At 64.0% G+C, this 10,416-nt stretch overlaps 1 protein-coding gene and 1 long non-coding RNA gene across 8 annotated transcripts in view; one reads left to right on the top strand and one right to left on the bottom strand.

Moving 5' to 3' along the window:
* On the bottom strand, positions 1-9,026 carry LOC102152802. Of its 7 annotated transcripts, none has more exons than XR_005361763.1 (3): positions 8,117-9,026; positions 6,012-6,141; positions 1-5,479 (listed from the first exon to the last, which is right to left on the bottom strand). It is a non-coding gene; the product is annotated as an uncharacterized LOC102152802 (long non-coding RNA). The 7 variants fall into 7 exon arrangements; XR_005361765.1 differs by lacking the exon at positions 8,117-9,026 and having other exon boundaries at positions 1-5,196; positions 5,361-5,479; positions 6,012-6,820; XR_005361764.1 differs by lacking the exon at positions 8,117-9,026 and having other exon boundaries at positions 1-4,207; positions 4,987-5,479; positions 6,012-6,602.
* Positions 8,060-10,416, top strand: part of ADORA1 (adenosine A1 receptor) — a 28,239-nt gene continuing 25,882 nt past the window's right edge. The window contains 1 exon segment of the mRNA NM_001003279.1: positions 8,060-8,485. Coding sequence (NP_001003279.1) covers positions 8,145-8,485 — 341 coding nt within the window. The 5' untranslated portion in view covers positions 8,060-8,144.

The following is a 10,416-nucleotide window of genomic DNA, read 5'->3' as shown; positions in this document are numbered from 1 at the left end:
TTTCATAGCAGCATTATTTATAGGAGCCTGAAAGTGGAAACCACCCGAACGTCCATCAACTGACGAATGGGTAAATACAACGTGGTACAGGCACGAGATGGAATATTACTCAGTCCTGAAAAAGAATGAGGTACGGACACGTCCGATAGAGAGGGACTTGGAAAACGTCACACCAAGTGGAAGAAGCCAGTGCCCGGGCCCCCAGGGCATGGTTCCATCCACGTGGAAGGTCCAGGGCAGGAGCATCCACAGGGACGGCAAGCAGAGGAGTGGCTGCTGGGTCTGCGTAGGACTGGAGAGGGCTCAGGGAGTGAGGGTGATGAAAATGTTCCAAAATTAAATTATGGGGATGGCCGCACAATTCTGTTAATTATGCTGAAAAATCATGGAGTGTTACACTTCAAATGGGTGAACTTCATGATGTGTAAACTACACACCAATAAAGCTCTTTAAAAATGTCTCTGGGTGTCCTGAGTTTAATCTAGAAATGCTACTTGTGCTCCTCCTTCCCTCTCTCCCCCGATCTTCAGGGCCTTCTTCTCCCTCTGAGAACATACAGAGGTAACGGGCCTCCTTCTCCTTCCTGAGGTGCGAGGGCACTGTTTGATGTGTGGGAAGGAATAGGGAAGCTCTAGGGAGTCCGGATGCCACCCTGCCTGACCTCCGACAGCCACGGGAGCTCCCCTGCCTTGATTTACCCTTCTGCCCACTGCAGGGAGAGGAAGCAGGGGATCCCGGCCCTTGCATCCTGCAGATGGTGTCTGGGGAGTCCGGGAAGGTGGGGAGCCTGTCTTGGTCAGGATGGGGTGGCTGGGCAGGGAGCTCTATTGAGTCTGTTAAGTGATGGAGCCCACTCGGCGTCTCCAGGTGGTGTAGGGGGGCAGGTGGGCTGCCCAGAGGTACCACTCTGGCTGCAATCGGGCCGGAGAAGCCAAGCAGTCCGTGGCTGGCGCCCTGTGGGCTAGGGTCAGGGGCGGGGCTGGGCCACCCGCTGCCAGATGAGGAGATGCTGGTGCCTGGACAAGGCTGATTCTTTAATTGGTGTGCAATGTGGCGGGCAAACTGCTGGCACGTGTCTGCTGGGCGCGGTGGGGGTGGGGCAGCGCCGGGCAGGGGGGGTGCTCCGGGGGAGATGCTGGAGAACTAGCACTCCCAGGGCTGTGAGCACCCGCCGTGCCCAGCCGGCTGTCATCAACCACTTAGGGTCCTTGACAAGCAGGGTCTGTTCTCAGTTGCTCTTCCCTCTGATTCACCTCTCCTTGCCCCTGCTTCGCTCCCTCGGCTGTGAGCATGCTCAGATCTCCCCGCCTGAAACCAGCCTCTTCTCGACCCCAGTCTCCCGCCGCCAACTGTCCAGCTTTTATTCCCTTCCCTGAGGCCCCCCCCCCCCCGCCAGCGTTAACCCTGGAGACAGATGGGGCCTCTACTCCCGCTCCTCCCCTTCTGTCACCGCATCCTACCACTTCCCCCCTGGGATCCTGAGGCACTCAGCACCCTTCTTCCTGAAACACCTGCTAGCCCGCTCCCCCTCTGGCTGTTCCCCTCCATTTTTCCTTCTGCATGCTTCCCCGAGCGACCTCATCTCTCCCAGGGCTTTGACCTCTGCCTCATGAGATGACCCAGCTGGAGCTGTGACTGCCTCCTTGGCCACTTGCACAAGCCTGCTGGCCCTTGCTCCTGGATGTCCCCTTACGCACATCCCACCCAACCTGTCCTCCTTGCTCAGTCCCCGAAACTTGCCTCTCCTGTGTCGTGTCCGCCTGACAGTGGCCAGGACCCCCCAGGAGCCCAAGTTGGGGATCCGAGTCAGCGCCTCTCCATTCTCCCTGGCTGCTCTGCGTGACTGGCCAAGGAGCCCTGGGGGGTCCCATGTGACATCTCTCTTGTCTATTTTCTCTGTTCCCACCATTTCCTCTTATGGTGGCTTCTAATCTTCTGTGGCCAGGACAGGTCTTCCTGTTTTACCTCTCGCTCCTCCAGCCCGCTCTGCACAGGGTCACAGAATGATCTTTCCAAAGCATCTTTCAGATTCTTCGGCCTCCTGCTCAAAAAGGCCCAGAGGCTTCCCGTCTCCCATAGAGGAGATCATGATATTCGCCCAGTGATTTACAACCTGAAAAGCACTTACAAACAAACAAACAAACAAACAAACAAAAAACAGGCAATGTAATTATTCCTCTTTTATGGAAAAAAAGACTGAGGCTTGGAGAGATGTGGTGAGTGCTTGGGTTCACCTGGTGCTACGGGGTGGAGCCGGGGCTGAGGCTGAGGCCTTCTGGGTTTAACTAGATGCATGGCCCACTCGAGTCTTCTCAGCCTCCCCCGGGAGGCCACCAGCAGCATGGCCCCCAGCCGTCACCCTGCTGCCCAGCCTGAGGTCGGTGCCCTGGCCAAGGCCCCGCTCTTGCCCAGAAACCCCTCCTCCATGCCACCAGAACTTCTCCACAAACACAGAGCACCCTGCTCCTCCTCCAAGACCCAACCCGGGCCGGGCAGGCCCAGGGAGGTCCCGGAACATATCCCTTGGAGCTTCAGCTGATTCTAAGCAGGCCTGACCCAGGCCTCTGGGTCCCACGCTGCAAGCACTCGGAGGGCACCTCGGACTGGCGCTGTCTCATGGTAAGTCTCCGACACATACCGGTAGAGCCAGCAAATGCATCCATGAGGCTGCTGGGGATTCTCTCCTCCAAGAACCGCTTCCAGATCAACGGGTGCAGCGACTCCCATCACCCTGACCCTCCCGTGCCCCTGCATGAGCACAGGGCTCCGCATCTGGGTCAGTACCGGCCCTGCCAGGCGGTTCCCTCTGACCTCCCGGGTGCCGCTGACTGTGGCGTTGCTCTCTGCCGGGCGTGCGGTGAGTATTAGAGGGGCCGCTCCGCGTGGAACATAATGTGCGTGTTCACAGATGTTAACTTGCCGTGCCGCTGCCACACCTCTATCACCGTGGCGTGGCGTCGTGGTCCACCGGATGCCGCTCGGCTGCGTCTGGGCCTCCTCCCTCCCGATGAGCAGGTGAGGCTGAGAGCCCGGCGGGTTTAAAGGGCTGGTGCTCAAAGGGGTCCGCGGACCCAGGCCAGAGTGTGGCTCACTTGTGGCCATCTCCCCCGTGGTACCGGGCTCTCCCCCATCTCGTGGGTGGGTCTGACCAAGTTCACTGCTCCTCTGGGTCTCGGTTTCCTTTGTACACAATGATGAGGTTGGGTTGACGTTCAGATTTTCTAGTATTTAAAGGCACAGAACTAATAAACTCTTACCTTGACATAAAGCCTCACACCAGGAACCCACACGGGAGGTCAGCGCTCTAGCTGACGCGGGGTGGCTCCTTCCCACCCCGGGGGTCCCAGAGCTCAAGCCCCGAAAGCCTCGCCCACAGCCCGCGCCCTGCCTGCCCACTGGTGAGAGGGCTTGGCCAGCCTGCAGCTCTGGCATCAGGCTTCTTCATCCCTCCTGAAATTCAGCAAGAGGAAGGTGGGGTAGACTGAGGCTGGAAAGACCTCCCACTCCTCTGCCTGACTGGAGCGCTTTCTGAAACTATGGGGGGAGACTGGTTTTCTTCTCTCTCTGTCCCCGGTGCTCGGCTCACTGTCTGATCCAAAAAGGGATCTGATAAATGCTTGTTGAACAGGACAGAAGGAGGAGTGGATGCACGCAGGGGCACCGGGGCTGGGACAGAAGCCGAGGGGCGGCCTCCTTCGGGAACTCGCACTGGCTGCCCGGCCCGGCCCATGCCTCCCCTGCCCTCAGCGGTGGGAGGACACGCGGGGAGCACACAGGCCACTCTGCGCTCCTTCCCTGGCGTCTCCTCCTCAGGAGCCTCTGACCTGGGTGCCGGAGAGGGGATAGGGGACGAGGAGGCAGAGAGACCTGGAGTCCAGACCTGAAGGCGGAGGAAGTCACTGCAGGGGCCTGGAGGTGCGCTCCCCGGAGCGGGGGCAGGGGGAGCGGGGCTTCTCCTCCCACCTGAGGCCCTGGCGCAGCCCTCCTCCCCCTCCTTGGACACACACCGCCCAGAACAACGCCGAAAGACACCCAGGGACCAGATAGCCTCCCGCCCGCTGGAAAGGGAAAGAGGCCAAGCTCATAACCTTGTCCACTCCCGCAGGCTCTTGGGTGGGGCCGCTAGCTGGCCTGGCCTGGCTACACCCTTCCCACCGGTACCCGGAGGAAGGCGTGCTCAGCAGTGGCTTCTCTTGCTGGGAGGACTCTAGCAAGGAGGGCATGCAGGGTTGCCCTCAGTGGTGCTCCCACTTCAGCCCCCTCTCTTCCCCCTACACCCCTGCTGGCAGCACAGAGACTGCAGGAGTGGGAGGCCCCGAGCAGCCCAGGGTGGGGCTCCAGAAGCAAAGAAGTGGGACCAGAGGTGAAGGGGCAAAGCCCTAGGGGGACTGAGATCTTATTCTCCTGCCCCCAGAGCCACAGGCCAGAGAGAAGCTTTCGCTGGGTAAGGACTCCGTGAGTGTCCCCAGCTCTGGAACCTGTGGGATCAGCATGACTGGCCGCGTGGAGCCGAGTCCACCTGCCTGGTGCCGCCCACTTGCCTTGTGGATAAAATCCCACCCACACCCCGCAAGTCGGCTCAAGGCCTCACAACGACGAGGCGAGGTGCAGTTCCCACACCCATTTATGGATGAGGAAACCAAGACTCGGCTGTTCCAGGCGGGGGAAAGCATGGAGGCTCATGGTCTGCAGAGCAGGAGTGGACCCTTGGGGGTCCTCTAGTTAGGGGTCCCGGACAGACTTCGAAAGCCAGAGTTTTTGGCTCGGTGCAAACTCTCCGTATCTTGTTCCCTCTGCTCTGCCCACACCTTCCCATGTCGTCTTCTTCCCACTATAGACCCGACGTCCCCCTTCCCCCACCACAGAGCTCTCCTCCACTCCGTCCTGGAGTCTGTCCTACGTGGGGCAGCCAGGACTCAGAAGGTTTCCAGGTAGGAAGACCCAGAACCCGTGGTCTCCATGTTTCCTACCTTGGAACGGACTTACCAGCTGTTGGAGCAGGAGAGGACGAAAGATGTCAATCGGCTAAGCTGACCGATGGGTAAACGGGCACCCAGGGAGGAGAAGAGATTTGCTTGGACCCCCATCCAGTGAGTCAGCTTCCAGCTCTTCCAACTCTTGATCAAGTGCTCTTCTCACTGCACCGAATGGCTCTGTCACCCAGGAGCATTGTGTTCACCACTGACCTGCCAAAGACTTGAGGAGATGGTGTGTTTTCCAGGATACTCTGGGAGGGACCCTGACTGGGCCAGCTCTGTTTTCAGACAGGCCAGTCTAATCCCCCAGGAGGCCTGGCCCTGGGAACAAGCAGAGGTTGAGGGAGGAAGGGAGAGAGGGAAGAGGGTTTTAGTTCATTTTACCCAGAACCGAGGAAAAACAAATGATGTACAGGTATTGCGCAAACGTATCCACTAAACGTCAACCACCCACAGTTAGAGGAGTTGGGGGTGGGCTCAGGTGTCCTCTGCAGCTGAAGATGCTGGAAGGTGACATAGGGTGATGCAGTCACCACCCCTCTGCCTCCACCACCACCACCTGCCTCCGCCCCAAGCTAGACCTGCCGGGGGCTTCCTGGCTCTTTCTGTCATCAGCTACATGAGTGAAAATCGGGGGGCTGAGTGAGAAATCAGAAGAAAACCTTGACCCCAGAAGAACTTGGGTCAAGGCCAGGGTCCAAGGCAGGTGGGGATAGACCCACAGGTTGGCGTGGGGCTTGGGGGGCAAGCATCACTGGGGGTGTTAGGGAAGTCTTAACCTCCACGCAGTCCACGCAGGGGTGTGGAGGGACAGCGGTCAAGGAGAGTGCCCCCCTCCCCATTTCTCCAGCTGGACTCCAAGGACACTGCAATTTTAGGAAGCTATCTTGCCCTGTCCTGGGTTTCTTCCTCCTCCTCCCCCAGGATCAACCCCATCTGACCTTCTCCTCCCGCTGCTGGGCGTCCTGCCCCAGCCCATCACTCCTGTGCTTCGGTGCCCCCCTTCCCGCCAGCCGAAGCTACACGCTCGCTCACCCTCCTCCCAAGACCCAGCAAGGGGGCAGTGCCCTCTGGGGCCTGGGTGTGGTCCGGTGACACTGGTTCTCTTTGCCCTCCCAGACCCATTTCCAATATCCACCAACAAGGGTTTCTCAGGCCAGGGTCTCTGCAAGGCACCAGGTTCTGGGTGAGGCACCAGTGGGCCACCTAGATGGCACCTGCAGCAGGAGGCAGCCAAGAGAGGCCAGGATGGGGCAGTGTGGAGAGCACTGTGTCGGGAGTCAGGAGCCTGCTTTCTTCCTCTGGTCCCCTTAAGACCTGCTCTGTGATGTCTTGGAAGCCCCCTCCGTCCCGAGTCTTGGGCTGGGTTCCCCTGGGCTTAGGTGCTGGGCCATGGAGAGGGCGGGGAGGCAGGAAGGGGGCACGGGAGGGGGTGACAGCGGCTGAGATCCTCTTGGGAAGATCGGTCACTTCCCCGAGGCCCATCCGTGCAGCGGACCTTGCTGGGGGCCAGCGAGCAGCCCCGAAGGACGAAGGACGGCGGGGACGCGGGAGGGATGTGGTGGCTTAGGCCAGAGCCTGGAGCCTGCAGCCCTGTGCTGGGGCTGGGGGCTCCGGGCCGGGGTCGCCTGGGGGCGCGGGGGCCGGGCCGGGGCTGGGGGCGCGGGAGGTTCCCGTCCTCCCCGGGGGCATCCACCACCCCGCCCGGAGCTCGGGGCCGGCGCTTCTCCCCAGAATCACTTCCTTTGTCTGGAGGAGGGGGTGGGGGAGGAGGCGCGGCGAGGAGGGAGGGGCCGCGGTGCCGCCGCCCCCGCCTCCCCCCGCCCTACCGGGGCGCGCAACCGCTCGTCACTCGGCTCCCGCGGGGGCGACGGAGGCGCCGGAGGCCAGGCCCGCGGCTCGGCTCGTCCCGGGGCCCGACAGGCGGCGGCGCGCGGCGGGCATCCCCGGAGGGCGGCGCGGAGGCGTCGGGCCGGGAGGGCGCTGGGCCACGGCGCAGGTGCTCGGAGCCCTGCCCGCCCGCGTGACCTTGGGTAAGTCTGTGCCTCGGGTCGCCGCGGCTGCCGCCGGTGGGGGGAGCAGGGGAGGGTGGAGGGGGCACCGGAGTGCCCCTCGGGGCGGGCGGGGGCGGGGAGAGCCCGGGCCGAGAGGGTCCCTGCGGCGGGACCGTAGGGGGCTGCGGGGCGGGGGGCGCAGGGCTGCGGGGGGCGCAGGGTTGGGGGGCGCAAGGTTGCGGGGCGGGGGTTGCAGGGCTGCGGGGCGGGGGCGCGGGGCTGCGGGGCGGGGGGCGCAGGGCTGCGGGGCAGGGGGCACAGGAACGGGCGGCGCAGGGCACAGGGGCGGGGGGCGCAGGGCTGTGGGGCGGGGGCGCAGGGTTGGGGGCCGCAGGGCGCAGGGCTGCGGGGGGCCGCAGGGTTGGGGGCCTCAGGGCGCAGGGGCCGGGGGCGCAGGGCTGTGGGGCGGGGGCCGCAGGGCTGTGGGGCGGGGGCGCAGGGGTGCGGGGCGGCGGGCGCGGGATGCGGGGAGGGTCGGGGGAGCCCGCCGCCGGCCGCCTGCCCGGCCCGGGTGACCCGGGCGCTACGTCTTTAAAGGCGCCCGGGGCTGAGCCTCCGCGACCATGTGACGGCTCGAAGGCCGGGAGCTGCGGCGGGAGCCGGGGCCGGTGAGCGCCGGTGCCCTGCCCTGCCCTGCCGGCCCCCGCCCCCCGCAGCCCTGCCCGGCCGGCCCCCGCCCCCCGCAGCCCCGTGCGCATCCAGGTGCCGGAACTGGGGCGGCGCCCGCGGACCCCGGTGTCCAGCGGCCGAGGGTGAGCGCCCTGCGGCCGGTGAGGGAGAGGGCGGAGCCGGCCCGGGGACCCCTGGCGGGGTGTGGCCTGGGGCGCCGCGCACCTGATAAGGCGGAGCAGCGAGCACTGCTATTTTAAGTTGTTGAATGGAACCTCCGGGGATGATAAGGGGAGGGGACAAAGATTAGGCGGAGGAAGGGCCAGGGTACCCGCCAGCCCCGGCAGGCTCTAGGGCGCAGTGGGGTGCAGCTGCAGGGCGCGCGGGATCTCGGAGCGGCCTGGACTCCCCCCAGGCAGGCCTCCCCACCCCGGGCTTCCCACCACAGGTACCTGTCCCCGAACCCTCCGCGCCCACCTGCTGATGTGCCCGGCCCGCGCCTGCCATGCCGCCCGCCATCTCGGCCTTCCAGGCCGCCTACATTGGCATCGAGGTGCTCATCGCCCTGGTCTCTGTGCCCGGGAACGTGCTGGTGATCTGGGCAGTGAAGGTGAACCAGGCGCTGCGGGATGCCACCTTCTGCTTCATCGTGTCGCTGGCGGTGGCTGACGTGGCGGTGGGCGCCCTGGTCATCCCGCTGGCCATCCTCATCAATATCGGGCCAAGGACCTACTTCCACACCTGCCTCATGGTCGCCTGCCCTGTCCTCATCCTCACCCAGAGCTCCATCCTGGCCCTGCTGGCGATTGCCGTGGACCGCTACCTCCGCGTCAAGATCCCACTCCGGTGAGTCCAGAGCAGCCCAAGGTACCCGCTGCGCCCCACCCTGCACCCCCGGCCGGGGTGCACCTAGAGAGGATGACAGGTAGAGCAACAGACCCCGCGAAAGCCAGATTGTGCCCCAGCCCTGGCTCTGCCCTCTGTCCCCCGCTCTCCCCGGGAGCAGTGAGCTGAGCTGAGCGGCAGTTGAAGCTGCGGGGGGCTGGGCGGCTGGAGGAACGTGAACCTGGTGGTGCCCGGGCCCCCAGAGCTGGAGCTGTGGCTGTTCCGATACAGCCGGGGAAGGCCAGGCTGCCTGGAGGGTTTGCGCAGAAAGGGGTAAACGGAGCCCCACTGGCCCCAGGGAGGTGGAAGGGGCGGAGCCGACTGCCTGAGGGGTGAGGATGACCTAGGTGGCCCACGACGCCCAGTGCTGCTTCTCCGGCAGATCCCAGCAGGCGTCCTGAACGCACTGGTGGCTCCTGTTCTCTGTGGCCCTGGCCGCCAGCTCCACCCTCCGGGGCTGTCCCCTTGAGCCCCGGCGTCTGATTACCTCTGCCCAGCGTCCACTTACGGGATCTCTGCACCAGGCCGGGGGGGGGGCGGGGGGGCGACGCAGGCCCTGTTCTCTGGCTAAACTGTGTGCGTCTATGCCGGTCCCAGCAGAGGTGCTTACGCCGGGTCCAGGCAGCACCAGGGTGGCGGTCCTCATGCGGGTGTCCGGTCCACGCCGGGGCCTGCCAGGCCGTAATGTCGTCACCAGGCAGTGCCTGGGCCACCGAGTGCCAGTGAATGCCTGGGCGCGCTGCCAGCGCTGGTCCTGCTGGGACGCTCTTGCTCTTGTGAGGCGTGCTTGCCCCCTCCAAGTCCTGTCACCAGCAGATTCCCCTTCTACCAGGGAGCTCTGGCCTTGTCTGGCACCCGCCTTCCAGAGCAGCTTCCAGATCTGGGACACGGGGCCTCTGGCCTCGCTTGGCAGCTTGCCCGGGGAAGGCTGCGGCGCCCACGGCTCTCCCGTTTGCAGTACATTTGTGCACGTTTACCTTTTCCAAGCTTTTCTTCGTGCAGCACGTCTTCCCTGTGTCCTCCATGATCCTCTGAGGGAGGTGGAGTAGGAGCTGCTAAAGGAGAAAGTTGGGAAAGATCCAGAGGGTCTCCCGAAGCAGGTGGGAGCGCAGCCTAGATTCCACTGCCCACCTCCCTTCCTTCCCGAGCCCCCTGCCCGGGCACCGTCATGCCTGTGCCCGTGCCCGGCCTCCCACAGCAACGCCAGCTTCCCAGGGCAGGTGGGTGAAGAGTGCTGCGGGGACGGGGTGGGGGTGGAGGTGGAGGAGGGGCCTCGCTGCCACCATTAGTCGCAGGCGGCTGGGGCGGAGGAAGCTGGTCTCAGCCCATTAGAGCGGGCTGGGCCTCCAAGCCTGTCCATTAGAACCAAGTGTTGCCACGTTAGGAAACTCCCGCAGGTCTGCAGAGGTAGGAGGGCCGCTCCAGAAATTGTGTGGCTCAGCGGGTGCCAAGGTGAGCCAGAGGCCTGGTCCTAAGTGACAGAGGTTGCGGGCCTCAGAATGTGCTCCACTCGCCCCATGGGGACGGGCGGGGGCTGTGCGGGCAGGAACCGCAGGCTCCACCTCCCCCGGGGCAGCTGTGGCTGCTCCTGGCTCCAGCCTCCAGGAGCTGGGGTCTTGAGGAGCTTTCCTCTCTTCTCCTTCTCTTCCTCCTTCTTCTCCTTTTAATATTATTATCTCTATTTTTTTTTTAAGATTTTGTTTATTTGAGAGAGAGAGAGCACGAGTGGGCGAGGGGCAGAGCGAGAAGCGAACCCCCGCTGAGCAGGGAGCCGATGCCGGGCTCCACCCCAGGCCCCCAGGATCATGACCTGGGCCGAAAGCAGACGCTTAACTGACTGAGGCACCAGGCGCCCCGACCAGCTGCCTTCTGCGGGCCGGGGCAGGCGAATG

The sequence above is a fragment of the Canis lupus genome, chromosome 7, assembly GCF_011100685.1.
Source record: "Canis lupus familiaris isolate Mischka breed German Shepherd chromosome 7, alternate assembly UU_Cfam_GSD_1.0, whole genome shotgun sequence".
NCBI lineage: Eukaryota > Metazoa > Chordata > Mammalia > Carnivora > Canidae > Canis > Canis lupus.
Note: the sequence above shows the minus strand (reverse complement) of the source record. Positions and strands in the feature narration are given on the sequence as shown.